Raw genomic sequence first — 13,837 nt, 5'->3', positions numbered from 1 at the left:
GGTAAACATCACGCGCGCAAGTCTCCAGCGTTCCTGCGGCTCGATTCCCCTCAGCAGTTTCCATTGAATGACAGTATTTTCCACGACGTCGTCCCGCTTACTGGAAATAGCGAATGCATTCATCGTGCCCTCTTTGTTAGATCAGCCGCGATTCGCACGGGTGCAAGTGAATCAACCCAGAATGTAAACCAGGGCACGCCCATAAACGTTTGGCTTTTGTTTTTGTTTGGGGTTCTGCCCACACCGCGCCCCAGGTTCCGTTTGCCAAATTGCACTCCATTCCCTGCATTTCGCTGCTGGGATTTTCACACGGAAAGTTGGAGTGAAATTGCGTGTCTCCCTGTGTGTGTGAATGTGATCGATCTGAATCCGGTGTAGGTTGCCACGTTTACCAGCGACAACATCGCATTGGGTCCAGCCAAAACAATCACGGTAAGAATTGGATTTTTGTCAGCTTTTGTCTTTGTCTGCTGGCCCACAGGGCATACGGGTGTGAGTGAAACGCCTCGCGTGATCAGGTGTGGCGTCTTCTGAGGGCCAGTTGCAGCCTCAAGGGGGCCCCAATTTGCAGCCCCCCAGAGAGAGAAACTGTCACTGGCTGACGTCTGTTATTTATGACACATTCGCTGTTTTTTGGGCAGCGTTGCCAACAGACACTTTCAGTCGCTGTTTTCCATGCAAAATTTGTTTAATTGCGTCGGGACCGGAAATTTTCCAGGAAACAAACCGCCCTCAATGCGGCAACAATGCGGGGAACTTCGTCTGGCCGTCCAATAACAGATATTTAGTTTTTTGTTGTTTTACCGCAAAATACCCTTGATTAAATTAAGTTTCAAATGGCGCTGTGTTGCAAACTGCACGAAACAACAACAAAAAAATAATTGGTACTCCTGAGTAGAAAACAGGGTCAAACGACTGTTGCCCTGGCAACAGGACAACACAAACACCGCCAGGTGAAGGCGCCGCTTCAAGTTTGAATCAAAAGTGTGAAAATGGCTCGCGCAGGGGCCCCCCTTTTGGCCCCAACATTTCCAGGGCTCCGCCCCGAGTGGCCGTTTAATTCAGTGCCGTTTTTCCAGCAAACAATAATTGATTGGAGGACTCAAGGACAGAAAAGGTATGGTGTTCTTGTTGACCGAGTGGGGCATGGGCGATAGACAACCAATTCATGGCAATTTCGCTGCTCACGCGTCCACCAGTCAACCAGCAGAAACTTCAGAAGTGGATCTGCTTCCTCTGAGCAATCAGGTGAGTCCAAAACAGTCGAGGCAAACTGCCAACTAGCGGCCGGACAAAATGGCGAATGCGCAAAATTTGCAGGTGGGTGGCCACACGCGACTGATGGTCCTCAATGCCAGCACCATTTGCAAGCCGCTCAACTTCCGAGAGCTGGACTTTTACCAAAACATTCAGGACCGAGACATAAACACGTTCGTTCCGAAATACAAAGGTAAGCCGAGTAATGCTGTCGCGATAGCGACTCTCACCCATCAGTAAGTACCTGAGGCTCTGAACCTGGAATTTAAGTGAACATTTGAACTCTACCTGTATAAGATATCTCTGTTGTGCTGGCGATGGTTTCATGTGTGTGGCTGGCGGAATGTGCGATTGTTGTTTGGATTGATTCAATCGACTGACTGGATGAAATGGCGAATGCGCGATAGGGACGAGACTGTCGGCTGGGCGCTCTGTCGGCCGAACAGCCGGCAGTCTAGCGGACCGAGCGGCACTAGCGGGCGTGACTGTTGACGCGTGCCTGTGGTATTCTCATGGTAATTTCCACAACAACGTTTTCATTGTTTTATTGAGGGCACTTCCCCCCCCACATCGCCGACGGCCCGGAATCGACGCTGTCAGCTGCGAGCGGGCCCGAACCGTCCGACAAAGCCAAAGTTGCGTCGGCGCAATGGGTTTGTATGGACCTGTATCGCTACACTTATTACGGGTTGGACTCCTCTTCTTATCGCTTTTAAAAAGAAAATTAAATTAAGCTCTCTCTCTCTCTCTCACTCACACACACTCAATAGATAGAGTCAGAAAAAAACAAGTTTGCAATCTATTTCACTCTCTCTCCTTTCATCTCAGTGAGTCGTGAAGCATTTTCATCCGGCACCCAAACTGACAGAAGTGACTATAGCGGGGTGGGGGTATGTGTTGCAGGCGTGATGCAGGCGACCATTTGCGGCGGCGCCAAGATGGAGAAGCGCTACAGCCCGAGCTTTCGGGGCGAGGCCAAGCCGCTCAAGGCCGACCGCAAGCGCAAGCGAGAGGACGTGCTCAAGTAAGCCATCGCCGTTCTTTCTTGTTTCTGCGCATCAGCTTTCACCCACTTGTTCTGCGCAGAATGCGCATCCATCACACCGGCAATCCGAAGGACGTGGTCAGGAGCATCGCGCAAGCCAACAACTCGAACAAGCAGTACTTTTTGATGCTGGAGAACATCACGTCGCACTTTGACCACCCCTGTATACTGGACCTGAAGATGGGCACCCGCCAGCATGGGGACGATGCCAGTGCCGAGAAGCGCTCCAAACAGATCGCCAAATGCGCCGCTAGCACCTCAGGCAGTCTAGGCGTTCGGTTAGTGTGGGGGCGCATTCGCCATTTCGGACAGTTAATAAGGATTTTCTTTTCTGATGTAGATTATGCGGCATGCAGGTGTACCAGACGGGGACTGATAAGTACCACAAAAAGGACAAGTACTGGGGCCGCGAGCTGAACGAAGACGGGCTGAGGGATGCGCTTTGTCGCTTCTTCAACAACGGCTCCGGCCTTCGGGTGTTTGTCATCCGCAACGTGCTGGCAAAGCTGCAGCAGCTGCGCAGCATCATCGAGAAACAAAGCTGCTATCGCTTTTACTCCTGGTAGGCCCTGCTGTGCTGTACATATATTGTTTCGCTTTCTGTACATATATTGTTGTTGTCATTGCGCAGCTCTTTGCTGATCGTGTACGAGGGTAGCGGCGCCTACAACCACTCGATGGACTTTCAAGTGTTGGAGTGCGGCTTTGCCCCCGACGATTCCAAACGGGTGAATGAGCCACTCAAACAGAGCAACTTTGTGCCCATTAGCGAAGACACTGTTTTCCTTGGTGAGTGGGTTTTGGAGGCTTTTCCCGGATTTTTCGCTGATTTATTGGAATATTGCAGACTCCCCGCCCGGTCCCAGCATCACGTCGTCCAGCCCCCGTTCCATGGACAGCTGGATGGCGTTCTCGAACAGTTCAAGCGACGAGGGCTCGCTTAGCAACCCCACGTCGAGCTCCTCCAATGAGAGCAGCGATGGCGAGGCTGCGCCCTCTCAACGAGCGAAGAACCGGCTGCGATTGGCCAATCTGGAGGCACTGGACGACAGCACGGAGGACGAGGAGCTCATTCCGCAGCTAGCGGCCAGGTCAAAAAGGTGCCATCAGCCACCCCGTGGCCAGTACCAAGCGCTAATCGACTGGTTGCAGGTTCTGCGCAGGAGACAAACCGAGCCAGCCCAACCCGCGGGTGGATGTGCGCATCATCGACTTTGCCCACACGTCTTTCAAAGCGAAACACAACTTCAGCAGCCAGACGCACGAGGGCCCCGACGGCGGCTTCCTCACCGGCCTGGACAGTCTCAATCGCCTACTGTCCCAGATTCTGGACGGAAACCAGTAGGCCGCCTTCTTTCCATCTCTGTGATTTATGATTTTCCTGCTTCTCGAGCGTCCAGGTATTACGCGTACCTTTGGTTCACATTCCCACCCGCTCTCTTTCTCTCTGTCTATCTCTCAAAATGGCCAGCGCGCGCGCGCGCTCTTCCTGTTGATGAGGAGGGGGGCGCCTGTGCCCCTCTCCAAAACCCCCCGGAATTGGGGCTTTGGTTTCGATCAACCGAGAATCAGTCGGTTTTTTTTGTGAATGGAATAAAGTGGATTCTGGATTCGATTGCTTTCATTGAACCCCAAATGTGCCCCTTGGAAACTTCCTTATGGAAAAGGGAGGAAAGGGAACACTTTGAATCCTTCTGAGTAAACGTAACTTCCAAACTTCCCCAAGGAGCACTTTGAAATTTCCCCAACTTTTAGAAGACACTTGTTTCTGCTTATGGGGAAAAAAAATTGATGTGTAATTTAATGGAAAATAAAAAAATCTTCAGGATGTTCACTGATTTTCCGTTTAATTTCCAAACAAAACAAAAACGCACTTGCCAGAAAAAGTCTGGACCGTCTCTCAGTGGACAGTGGGGGACTCTTCCAAACCCCTCCGACAAATCAGCCACCCGACGAATTGATTGAAAACAGAAACAAACCGAGAGCGGGAAAACAACTACGTCGGTGCGGGCTTTTTGTGCCTGCGGCCGCTCCAGAGCGACTTCTGGGGGCGCTGCGCGCGGCTGCACCCATTGGGGGCGGGCCGCTCCAGGTTGTTGAGGAACAACAGCACCACCACCACCTGAAACTGCCCTCCATCAGCGCCATTTCTCGCCGAAATCGCTTCACTTGCCAGACTGCCGATGATAAAGTACGTGTAGCTCTGCCAGGGCGAGAGCGGCATTTCCTCCAGCTCTTTGAGCAGCTTCAGCGCCGGCTCGTAGCCGGGCTGCAAGTCCAGCGTGTGCCGGAAGTGCACCTCCGCCTCCTGGTAGTGGCCGTAAGCCTTGAAAATCTCTCCTGCAAACCGGGTTTCTGTTATTTATGTGGTGGCTGGCGCCCCCACTCTTACCTAGAGTAAAGTACTGTTGCCACGCCCCTTTCTCGGGCGGCACCACCTCCAATGAGCGCCTAGTGAGGAAGATCGCGTCGTCCAGATACTGCAGGCGGAACAGCACCTTTGCCAGACTGAGCAAAACTTCCGGATGGTGGGGCGCAACCGATAGGGCTGCAAAGCCCCAGTTAAAACAAAACTGTGCGTGTATTGAAGCGAGTACCTTTGCGGAAGCACTCGATGGCTCTGCGCGGGTCGCCCTTGGTGCGCCAAAAATTGCCCAGCTGGTGCCAGGTTGCCACCGCCCTCGGCCTCTGAAATGCGAATAACTTTGCTTAATCCCGCCGGTTTAACTGATTAATCGATTCCAGTTGATCACTACTGGTTGCCGGCGCAACATGCGACTTATCAGCCAGCTGCTGTTCGCTTTCCTGGCAACAACAGGGCGGGACGCCCTCAAGTGCCATGGCAACAACACCCTGGTGCAAGTGCACGTGATTTTCCGCCATGGCAACCGCACCCCCTCCAAGGCGGGCCTGTGGCCCGCCAACGCCTACTACAACGAGAGCTGCTACGCCCCCTTCGGCTACGGCCAGCTGACCAACGAGGGCAAGTTGGCAGAGTTCCAGCTGGGCGYCGCCCTGCGGCGCCGCTACAACCACTTGCTGGGCCCCYTGTGGACGCCYGCCGTGTACGAGGCCTGGACCACGGACTACGCCCGCACCAAAATGTCCCTGGCCTTGGTATTGGGCGGGTTGTTCCCGCCCACCGAGCCGGTTGCCTGGCACCCGGACATTCCCTGGCAACCGGTGCCCTTCGACTACCACCCGCTGGCCCAGGACAGGGAGCTGCAGTCGTGGGCGTGTCCCACCACGGTGCCCTTGATCTATGCGGACCCGCAGAACGTGGCGCGCCTCCGCTCCTACGACTCGCTCATTCGGACCTTGAGCGAGAACACTGGGCGGGACTTGGACTACATCAGCGCTCTGGATCTGTTCTTCGGCATGGAGATCCAGGAGCAGTTGGGACTGCCGCTGGACAACTGGACGCGCGCCGTCTACCCGGAGCCGCTGCGCAGCTACATCGTGGAGTTCTACTATCTGGAGACCAGCACGGTGGCGCTGAAGAAGGTGCTGGCCGGGTATCTGCTGAAGAAGCTGCTGGCGGACACCGCGGCCCACATAAGCGACGGCACGGGCCCCAAAATCATGCTCTACTCGGGCCATGAGGTGAACGTGGCAACGGTGCTAGCCGCCCTGGGGGTGTACCAGCTGCAGGCCCCGCCCCCTTACGCCTCCCACCTGGTGTTCGAGGTGCGACGGGTCGAGGGCGTTTACGGGCTGCGCATGTTCTACCAGGACTACCAGGGCCGCAGGCCCCACCCACTCACCCTGCCCGGTTGCCAGCGCTTCTGCCCGCTTGAGGACTTTGTGCGCCTCACCGCTCACATAATCCCGCAGTCTGACCAAGAGTGCCTGGGCTCCTGATCGCAAATAAAACCGCAGTTGTATGCATACCTCCTTCTTGGCCTGCCTGAGCTTGCTCTCGACCAGCTCCAGATCCACAGTCTTGCCCATGTTCAGCTTGTACTTCTTCACGAATTCGCCGATGGCTTCCGGCTCAACCAACGGCGGGTGTTTGCCCCTAAAAGTGCAAAAATCAGAGCCGCGCCCCCTAAACACACGGGGGCCCACCTGTCCATCACGCCAGCCAGACTGTCATAGAAGGTGGCGTTGGCCGGTTTGCCGCAGTCCAGTTCGTGCTCGGGGGGGCTCTGGTTGTGCCTGAAAAAGCGCCCAGCTCACTTGCGCCCTATTCGCCCCCCGCGCTCACCTGGCCTGGCAGTGGGGGCTGCGGCGCACCCACGCGCCCCCGTAGCGTTGCGTGCTCGCCACAAGAGCAAAAAGGGAGTCCCCGGGCCGGGCCGAGCACCCAATCTGGTCTGGCTCCCCCGGGATGACGCGGGTGCGGTCCTTGTTCAGCGTCCAGAGGGTGGATGTGCGCGAATTGCTCACCACCGCCTCGAAGCACATTATGTAGAATATCACTGCAAAGGGGGGCAGCAATTAGCCTTCAGTGCCTTCAACTGGGCAAGTTCTAACCTAGAAAGTTGACAGGAATCTTTGGCAGAGTGTTCATGACTAGAACTGGACGGGGGGCCCCTTTGCGCGACTAGGGAGAGTGATCAGTGGCCACCATGCGGGGCGCAGCCTCTCATTGGGGGCGCCAACAGCTGCTGAAAATCTGAGCAAATAACCTAAGCGACTGTGAGTGACGTTTCTTCCATCGGTCCCCTGCTTGCTTCAAGCGCATCCACCCTCTAGTCCATACCAGATGGCGAATGCGCCCCTAAACTCCTTTGCGTGAAAATTAAACACAAAGCTACTCAATAGGCAATTTATTATTAAAAGTCCTCAACGCAAGGACTCGACTGGTTACAGCAAACAGAGGAGATCTTAACGCAACGCGCTAAGAGCCGACAATTAACAGAAAACAATTCATTCGCCACATAACACGATGTGATATGACTATTTAAGGGCAATTTGGTTAGACAACAGGGGCCCCATTTGCGCGCTTTACGACTACATGGGGGGGCTTTGGCTGAGACTTGAGGCTGCTTAAGGACTAGGTGGTGGGGCTACTGGCGCATCAATTTGTCCCGGTCTGACGCCCGGTCGACTCGCAGTCTCACCGCAGTCTTTGATACAAGTACCGGAACTCGGATGGTGTTAGTTTTTTTGGCACTTCACTGGCACTTAGAGAGTCTTTGCTTTCTCCAGCAGGTCGTTGATGAAACTCTACAAAACCGGTTTCAAGTTGGGCGCCTTAACGCTGTCTACTACTCACTTTTACATCGTTCTGCGAGCCCTTGGCGTTCACCAGCAGGTTCTGCAAACGGAAAAAGAGCAATAAAAATGAAAAAGTCTGGGGGGCGATTTGGGGTGCACCTGTAGATGGCGCCGTCTGTGCTCGTCGCTGTCCATGTCCAGCAGCTCGTCGATGTCGATCTCCACTTCCTCGTTGCTGACGCTGTCCTCGATCTTGTTCTGAAACGAAACGGTTCTTCAATTCAAACCAAACCAAGTTGCTTTAAGCGCCCTGAGAGCTGCGCTGAACACTCGGTATGCAATGTGAGATTTAATTGCGGGGCGCCCCCCATTTAGGCAACCAGCAAGTCGACAAGCCGTCTTATCGGCTGCAGATTTAATGACGTCACGCACGAGTTGGCACACAAGGAACAAGAAGCGTCCATCTGTGGGAACAGTGCTTTCGCTCATTCCCATGGCTGCCACCAAGTGGGTCAACTTATTAGCAAAGAATACGCAAATAGTAGCGCACATTTCCTGTCTGAATGCTGGGATTTTTCGCTCCTGCCGGTAGCGCAACAATGTTTAATTGGTTTTGTGCGATTTCCTGGTAAACAGCGCTCGCATGTAAATAAACCCGGCTGCACTGCAATGTTCCGAAAATAGCGAATTTCCCTGCTGCTCAAGAATGAAGGAAAACTGCGCCCGATTTCCCGGCGGGCGGCTGGCAGGGTCAAGGACCGCCCGCCAGTTACCGGGAGCGCGCGATAACAACTTACATTGGTGGATTCGTACAGCTTCTTCAGCTCTTCGTAGAGCCACATTTCGACGGCCAGCCGCTTCCGGATCAGGCTCATCTGATGGTGGCCGTATTTGGCGGTGAGGAACTTTTCGCGCTTCTCCTTCACCTCGCCCTTCTCCTTGAAGTTGACGTGCAACCCGCTCTTGGCCGGCGATCTACAACAAATCTCCCGATGTGGCAATCGCGCATTGGCGCAATTCCTGCGCAGCGCACGTACCTGTTGGTGGTCCGCTGGACGTCACCGACCGCCAGGATGCCCGCCGGGGCGGGCGCCCCGCCATTCGCCACAAAGCCGCCGCCCTGCAGTCCCACCTCCATGCTCTGGAACAGAACCGACTTTGCGTTGACACCAACTGACACTTGGAAGTGACTTGTTGAATGGCCCCCGTAGACAAGCTCACAAGGTTGACAGTGACACGTGGGGTGCGCAGCCAGCGGCAACAACAAACAATCAAACCGAGGAGGCGATTGTTTCTCCTTTGTTATTGTTCAAGTCTTTGGCTAATTAACGTGGCGGCGTGGTGCGTCTCAATTAAACAAAAGACAACTTTCACCCCTTCTGCATGCGCCAATGCGTCCGCTAATTAGGCAACCAGATTTGCGGGCCACAAATGCTGGGAGGTTCGAGGGGGCCGCTAAGACTCTGAGTCTCGGGTGGCTGGGGGGCGCTTACCTGATCGGATGGCACGGGGGAGCAGCAAAACCTATTTTAAACACGTAAAAGCGAGATGCGGTTCGATGAAAAGGGGGGCCGTCACTCGCGCTCGGGTCGAAACTGAAGAGGAACACGCGCAGCTCTGACGCGACTGCGGCTGCTAATCCGCGAATGGGATGGGAGGCCGTGAGACGGACGACCGCTGTTGCCGCTCCTTCCCGATACTCCCCAGGTTAGCTGCCGCCAAAGCCTTCGCAATTTTAGCAAGAACTTATCGGGGGGGTATCGATCCCTGAGGGTGACGCTGGCTGTTGGCTGGCTCCCCCCCATTTAGCAGCGCCTACTCCGCACTAGTCAGCTGTTTGTAGCAATGGCGCCCTACACTTGGTCCATGGGGCTCTTGTTGTGGCTCGCGGTCAGTGTGCGCCCCCAGGAAGTGCTCCCGGCAGGCGCCCCCAAAACAAGCGACATCGATCTGCAAACGTGCATCGCCAACTTCAACGTGCACAAGGACAAAATCATCCGCACTCACGACTCCCAAAATATGGGGGCGCGCTACTTGAACGAGGCCGATTTGGGCAGTCGCGAGGAATGTTTGCGGCTCTGCTGCGAAACTGATGATTGCGACGTTTTCGTCTTCCAGCAGGTAGTTTTTTCGCACATTTTCCGGGTTGAGAACTGGGCAAATGGCGGTTCCAGAGCGCAGGCAATTGCTATTTGTTCCAATGCGGCCCGCCCGAGGACTTCAAGTGCAAGTTCACGCAACACGTGAACTACTCCAGCGCCGTGCTGGCGATCAGCCGGCGCGGCGCCGACCTGGAGAACCAGATCAAGCTGACCAAGCACGTGCAGGAATTGGCCAAATTGCGGGCCAAGCCCGACCTGGAGGCGCCCCGCCCCAGCACCACGCCCCCACCGCCACTCGTCGCCCAGGAAACCGAGCAGGGTGAGTCTCGCTGGGAGTGGCTAATTGTAGCCCCCTTGGAATACATTGTTGCCAGATTTCAGCTCATTTGGACGGAGAGACAAAATGAGAAAGATATTATGTGTTGAAAAGCTTTTTTGACAAATACTACAAACATTGGAAATAGACAKAACTAATGATAYAAAAGTTATTAYTTSKACRYWWTYAWGWCARAACRCTGRTMMKACWTMRACACATTCAASYTTTAACTTCACTTCCCACTTTTAACAGTTCTAACCCCACCTAACYTGACACGATACCTGACATAACATTAGATACTGGCAACGTTGTATTCCAAGGGGGMTAGAATTACCGCTTTCAGCCGCTGGTGACGCCCTTGTTTCAGYGCGCCGGTGCAGTCGCTACCAGTTCGAGTGTCGCTCCAACGGCGAATGCATCGCCATCTATAATGCGTGCGATGGAATCCCGCAGTGCGCCGACGGCAGCGACGAAGCGGCCGAGCTCGGTGAGACCGCGAACTACGCCACCAACTGGTGCTTTGAATGTTTGCTGTTGTTTAGGCTGTCCGGCGCCAGAGGCGCCACCGGTGCCTAGCACCACGCCCCCTCGGGGAACGCCTGCCCCCCCACCCGCTCTGCACCCGGCAGTACTTAAATATGGACGCGAAGGGGAACTGGTGAGTGACTTGAAAGGAACGCTGGGTTGTCCAACGTCGCAATTTTTCCTTAAACTTAGTGCATTTACTGAGTAAACCAGCTACTGGAACCCGGTCGGGAAGAGCACGGCCGGCGTTTCTTGCGGCTCGCTTTCCGTGCGGAAATCGCCGTCGACGGCCACCAGGATGATTTCGTAGCTGCGACAGGCGTCAAAATCGCGCAAAACGACGAAATCCTCCGACAGCTCCGGCGACGTTTCGGTCCAGTCGGCGGCCCCCTTCAGGCGGTACTTCAGGAAAAAATGCTCGCCTGGATTGTGCGTCACGTCCGGGACCCACTTGATTAGCGTCTGCACCACGCATCGGTCCTAGACATCAAAACGCTAACACCCCCAAAGCCCCCAAGTAAACTTCGCTACCTGCGGCAACACTGTGTTGAGCACATAGGAGTCGTCGTCCAGCTGGGTGGCGCTAGCGGCGCAGTGCCGCGCAAAATGCCCCGCCTTGTCCAACGGCGCAACGCCAATGGTGTACTTGAAGGCGGGGCGGGAGGGCGTGTAGGGCTGGTGGGGCTCCGCCTCCACCAGCAGCGTGTTGCGTTCGCCCTCGCCTGCGCAATTAACGGCGGCGACTTCAATCAGGTAGCGCTGCCCCAGCTTGAGCCCGGTGATTTTGGCCTGCGTGTTGTCACGCCCCTGGATGAACTCCTGCACGGTGGTCTGCGCATTGTGGCCGAACTCCTGCGCCTCACTGCAGTAGATGTTGTAGCCGAGCAGGGCGCCATTGGCGTGCGCCGGTCGGCGCCACTGCAACAGCGCAGACTGGGAGCCCAGTTGGCTGTGCTCGAAATGAAACGGCATCCCTGGCTCTGGAAACATTCATTGCTTTGCATATCCAGCAGGTTCTGCGCAGATTGGGCGATTTACCAGTTTGGGGCGCGTCGAACCACATGGCAACGCTGCGCGGGCCGACGTACTTGTCGTTGCGCACCGACACCGTCACAAAGTTGCGCGAGTAGGGGAAGAACTGGACAGCTGTCTGCGTCACTTCCGGCGGAATGGCGTAGACCTGGCTGAGGGCGTGGTTCCAGATGCGCACTATGTAGCCCCTGGTCGAAAATTCCCCATTGTTTGTCGACTTGATTGAAATTCCGAAAAACATACCTGAAGCTGCCCCGCACTGATTCGGACGCCACCGGCTCCCAACTGATCAGCGCGTCGCGGCTTTCGAAGCCCACCAGCGTCAGGTTGATGGGCGCGGCCAGCGGAACCAACTCGCCTAAAATCGACCAAAAATCACACGGTTTGCCCTGTACAATCGCTGGAAATTTTGCCCAAAGCGGCAGCACTCTCCCCTAGGATTGAAAGAGGAAACCAACGGCAACGCCGGCGATTTAAGCAGTGGATGCGCAACCACGCGCGACACGCGCTGCGCCCCTGATCCAATGATGAGCTAATGCCTCCGTCCTAGTAGGCGTGGGGCGATCGTCAATAATCATCATCAATCAGCGGCACTTGATTGGGCCAGTTTGCACTGCGCGGCGCCGCTGTTTTCCTGCTCATTCGGCCACTGTTGCCGTTGGAATTCACCCACTTTCAAGGCAGGTTTTTTCAGTTAACGAAAAGTCGCTGCTGCGCTTTCTGCGCTCCTGCTAGCCGCCTGCGATCAGTATTCAGACATATCCCGATGTCTTTTTACGCAAATCAAGCTACTTACGCGTCAGTTTAGTTCGGTTGTTGGCCGAGCAGTGGGCGCACAACGCAAACAGCGCCAGAAAACACCAAACAGCTGCCATGCCGCACTTTTCGCATCTGCTCAGGTACTGGAAGGCTGCGCTGCTCAGCGTAGGCCTACGCCCCCATGCTGCCTATACAGGGCGGCCCGGAAAACAGCGGTATTCCCCGTCGGACGGGGATTCAGTGGCGATTGGCCACCCGGTAGATGCGGCGCGATAATCAGCCATTTCCTTATTTTGTGAATAACCGTGCCGCCAATTGTTTAATGGATCTCGAAGGTGGCGCTTAACAACATCCGGTTGCCGTCCAAGAAGGAAATTGATGCGTTCAAGATTGCCTCCATATTTTTGCTGCTGCTGAGCCAGTTTTTCACCCGATAACGCATACAAACAGTTTTTTTCACTTCAACAATTTCAACATTCAAAAAAAATGGATTTTTCTTAAATTTGCAGGTGCAGGAGCAACAGCAGCAACAGTTGCCCACTCAGCAACAGAAGACAGCCATCTACTCGAATCCTTACCAGGATGCGGACGTTGTGCGGCCCCCAGTGCGCATGTTTGACCCGGTGGGTGGGGCCAGTTGGGGCGCGAACTGGGGCGCCCCCGTTCCCCAACTGCCCCCATACCCAGGTAAGTAACTCACTCAAACATAACCTCCTAGTTGCGCGTCACGTTCTGTGTGTAGAGGTGCGTCGCCATGGCGACGCCCCAGCATTGCCAGCTCAGTTGCAGTATCCCGAGTACCGGGGACGGCCCGCCAACTACTATCCGGACAGACAGCCGGAGACTTGGCCAGCAGGTAAAACTCTCTTCGCCCTTTCAACGAAAAACTATTTGCGTGTCATTTTAGAGCGCTACGCCCCTCCGTCTGGGTATGGGGGCTTGGAGGCCGCAGCCCCTGGAGGTGAGTGCTTTCACACCCTTTTGGCAAGATTTTAAAGTGCGATTCCCACAGCCCCTAAGCCGCAGGAGAGTGCAGCAGGTAGGCAACTTCCCGAACAATCACCGCCTGGGGGCGACTGCAATGAGGCTTTGTTGCAGGGCTGCGCGACCAGCAGCAGCAGCTGGCGCACGATCTGCAGCATTCCAAGGAGGGGGCGCAGGCCAGCAGGGTGGTGGTCAAGGTGGCGCCGCGCCCTCAGTATGCGGAACCCTACAAGATGGCCGTTGAGGACACCCAAGATGGCCAGGCGGGCATCCCTCGCGGCGCCATTTTGTCCCTTACCATCGGTAAGCCGATTCCACACCTTTGCCCACTTCCGGCTTTAATCCAGGGCCGGCAGGATTGGTGCTGACCGCCGTGATGGCCATCCTGATTGGCTGCCGCCTGCGCGTGGTGCGCCGTAGACTGCGCAAGGGCGAAAACGGCTACGCCCACGACGCAGACTATTTGGTGAATGGGATGTACCTGTAAGCTCCGCCCCCCGTCCGTGACGTCTGAGCTGAACGCCACCAATCAGCAGTAAACGCCGCTAGGTGTGCCTGGTTGCCTGCAAGGCAACGGCTGTAGCCGCTTTTTTTATGTTTTTAGGGCCCCGAAGCGCCCAAATAAACAGTTGGGGAAAAACGCAGACTCTTTCA

The 13,837-nt window shown here is 55.4% G+C and overlaps 6 protein-coding genes across 9 annotated transcripts; 3 read left to right on the top strand and 3 right to left on the bottom strand.

Moving 5' to 3' along the window:
* The first annotated feature begins 64 nt into the window (after window positions 1–64).
* On the top strand, window positions 65–3,912 carry LOC109538747 (inositol hexakisphosphate kinase 1). Of its 4 annotated transcripts, none has more exons than XM_019906123.2 (9): window positions 65–432; window positions 1,080–1,248; window positions 1,321–1,450; window positions 2,161–2,281; window positions 2,344–2,580; window positions 2,643–2,864; window positions 2,934–3,091; window positions 3,150–3,402; window positions 3,455–3,912. In XM_019906123.2, the coding sequence occupies exons 2-9, from the start codon at window positions 1,120–1,122 to the stop codon at window positions 3,645–3,647; spliced, it is 1,443 nt and encodes a 480-aa protein (XP_019761682.2). In that variant the 5' UTR covers window positions 65–432; window positions 1,080–1,119; the 3' UTR covers window positions 3,648–3,912. The 4 variants fall into 4 exon arrangements, with proteins under 4 accessions (XP_019761682.2, XP_048519041.1, XP_048519039.1 ...); XM_048663082.1 differs by lacking the exon at window positions 65–432 and adding an exon at window positions 1,810–1,910 and having other exon boundaries at window positions 1,137–1,248; XM_019906124.2 differs by lacking the exon at window positions 65–432 and adding an exon at window positions 1,810–1,945 and having other exon boundaries at window positions 1,137–1,248.
* A 211-nt stretch (window positions 3,913–4,123) lies between these two features.
* Window positions 4,124–6,980, bottom strand: LOC109538745 (tetratricopeptide repeat protein 17). The gene is made up of 8 exons (XM_019906121.2): window positions 6,779–6,980; window positions 6,510–6,723; window positions 6,371–6,460; window positions 6,194–6,320; window positions 4,900–4,990; window positions 4,695–4,850; window positions 4,476–4,642; window positions 4,124–4,424 (listed from the first exon to the last, which is right to left on the bottom strand). The coding sequence occupies exons 1-8, from the start codon at window positions 6,813–6,815 to the stop codon at window positions 4,299–4,301; spliced, it is 1,008 nt and encodes a 335-aa protein (XP_019761680.2). The 5' UTR covers window positions 6,816–6,980; the 3' UTR covers window positions 4,124–4,298.
* On the top strand, window positions 4,990–6,192 carry LOC109538744 (venom acid phosphatase Acph-1). Its single transcript, XM_048663087.1, has one exon. The coding sequence runs from the start codon at window positions 5,075–5,077 to the stop codon at window positions 6,161–6,163; it is 1,089 nt and encodes a 362-aa protein (XP_048519044.1). The 5' UTR covers window positions 4,990–5,074; the 3' UTR covers window positions 6,164–6,192.
* Window positions 6,981–7,059: 79 nt separating the features above from the next.
* LOC109538764 (protein phosphatase 1 regulatory subunit 14B) lies at window positions 7,060–9,110 on the bottom strand. The gene is made up of 6 exons (XM_048663088.1): window positions 8,959–9,110; window positions 8,503–8,606; window positions 8,263–8,440; window positions 7,625–7,723; window positions 7,524–7,565; window positions 7,060–7,474 (listed from the first exon to the last, which is right to left on the bottom strand). Exons 2-6 carry the CDS (start codon window positions 8,601–8,603, stop codon window positions 7,433–7,435), a joined length of 462 nt encoding a protein of 153 aa, XP_048519045.1. The 5' UTR covers window positions 8,604–8,606; window positions 8,959–9,110; the 3' UTR covers window positions 7,060–7,432.
* Window positions 9,111–9,210: 100 nt separating this feature from the next.
* Window positions 9,211–13,824, top strand: LOC109538743. The gene is made up of 10 exons (XM_048663081.1): window positions 9,211–9,586; window positions 9,640–9,886; window positions 10,251–10,370; window positions 10,426–10,541; window positions 12,709–12,886; window positions 12,942–13,055; window positions 13,107–13,160; window positions 13,212–13,238; window positions 13,298–13,486; window positions 13,540–13,824. The coding sequence occupies exons 1-10, from the start codon at window positions 9,311–9,313 to the stop codon at window positions 13,668–13,670; spliced, it is 1,452 nt and encodes a 483-aa protein (XP_048519038.1). The 5' UTR covers window positions 9,211–9,310; the 3' UTR covers window positions 13,671–13,824.
* Window positions 10,591–12,715, bottom strand: LOC109538742 (neuroglian). Its single transcript, XM_019906117.2, has 5 exons — window positions 12,237–12,715; window positions 11,684–11,798; window positions 11,447–11,628; window positions 10,940–11,388; window positions 10,591–10,888 (listed from the first exon to the last, which is right to left on the bottom strand). The coding sequence occupies exons 1-5, from the start codon at window positions 12,313–12,315 to the stop codon at window positions 10,622–10,624; spliced, it is 1,092 nt and encodes a 363-aa protein (XP_019761676.2). The 5' UTR covers window positions 12,316–12,715; the 3' UTR covers window positions 10,591–10,621.
* Window positions 13,825–13,837: the final 13 nt, after the last annotated feature.

The sequence above is a fragment of the Dendroctonus ponderosae genome, unplaced genomic scaffold (genome assembly GCF_020466585.1).
Source record: "Dendroctonus ponderosae isolate FM_Combo_2020 unplaced genomic scaffold, Dpon_F_20191213v2 Dpon_F_20191213_12, whole genome shotgun sequence".
Classification (NCBI taxonomy): Eukaryota; Metazoa; Arthropoda; class Insecta; order Coleoptera; family Curculionidae; genus Dendroctonus; species Dendroctonus ponderosae.
The sequence above is the reverse complement of the archived record's forward strand: the minus strand, read 5'-3'. Positions and strand labels throughout refer to the sequence as shown.

Excerpts from the sequence above, each read along its gene's own strand:
- LOC109538747 (XM_019906123.2), top strand. The coding sequence starts at position 1,120 with ATGGTGTTCTTGTTGACCGAGTGGGGCATGGGCGATAGACAACCAATT. Across the intron at positions 1,451-2,160 it reads GTTCGTTCCGAAATACAAAG|GCGTGATGCAGGCGACCATT; the intron begins GTAAGCCGAGTA and ends TATGTGTTGCAG. Across the intron at positions 3,092-3,149 it reads CGAAGACACTGTTTTCCTTG|ACTCCCCGCCCGGTCCCAGC; the intron begins GTGAGTGGGTTT and ends GGAATATTGCAG.
- LOC109538745 (XM_019906121.2), bottom strand. The coding sequence starts at position 6,815 with ATGAACACTCTGCCAAAGATTCCTGTCAACTTTCTAG. Across the intron at positions 6,461-6,509 it reads AGCCCCCACTGCCAGGCCAG|GCACAACCAGAGCCCCCCCG; the intron begins GTGAGCGCGGGG and ends GCGCTTTTTCAG. Across the intron at positions 4,643-4,694 it reads GCAACAGTACTTTACTCTAG|GAGAGATTTTCAAGGCTTAC; the intron begins GTAAGAGTGGGG and ends CCCGGTTTGCAG.
- LOC109538764 (XM_048663088.1), bottom strand. The coding sequence starts at position 8,603 with ATGGAGGTGGGACTGCAGGGCGGCGGCTTTGTGGCGAATGGCGGGGCG. Across the intron at positions 8,441-8,502 it reads GTCCAGCGGACCACCAACAG|ATCGCCGGCCAAGAGCGGGT; the intron begins GTACGTGCGCTG and ends GATTTGTTGTAG. Across the intron at positions 7,566-7,624 it reads ACAGACGGCGCCATCTACAG|AACCTGCTGGTGAACGCCAA; the intron begins GTGCACCCCAAA and ends TTCCGTTTGCAG.
- LOC109538742 (XM_019906117.2), bottom strand. The coding sequence starts at position 12,315 with ATGGCAGCTGTTTGGTGTTTTCTGGCGCTGTTTGCGTTGTGCGCCCAC. Across the intron at positions 11,389-11,446 it reads GTTCGACGCGCCCCAAACTG|AGCCAGGGATGCCGTTTCAT; the intron begins GTAAATCGCCCA and ends GAATGTTTCCAG. Across the intron at positions 10,889-10,939 it reads TCAACACAGTGTTGCCGCAG|GACCGATGCGTGGTGCAGAC; the intron begins GTAGCGAAGTTT and ends TTTGATGTCTAG.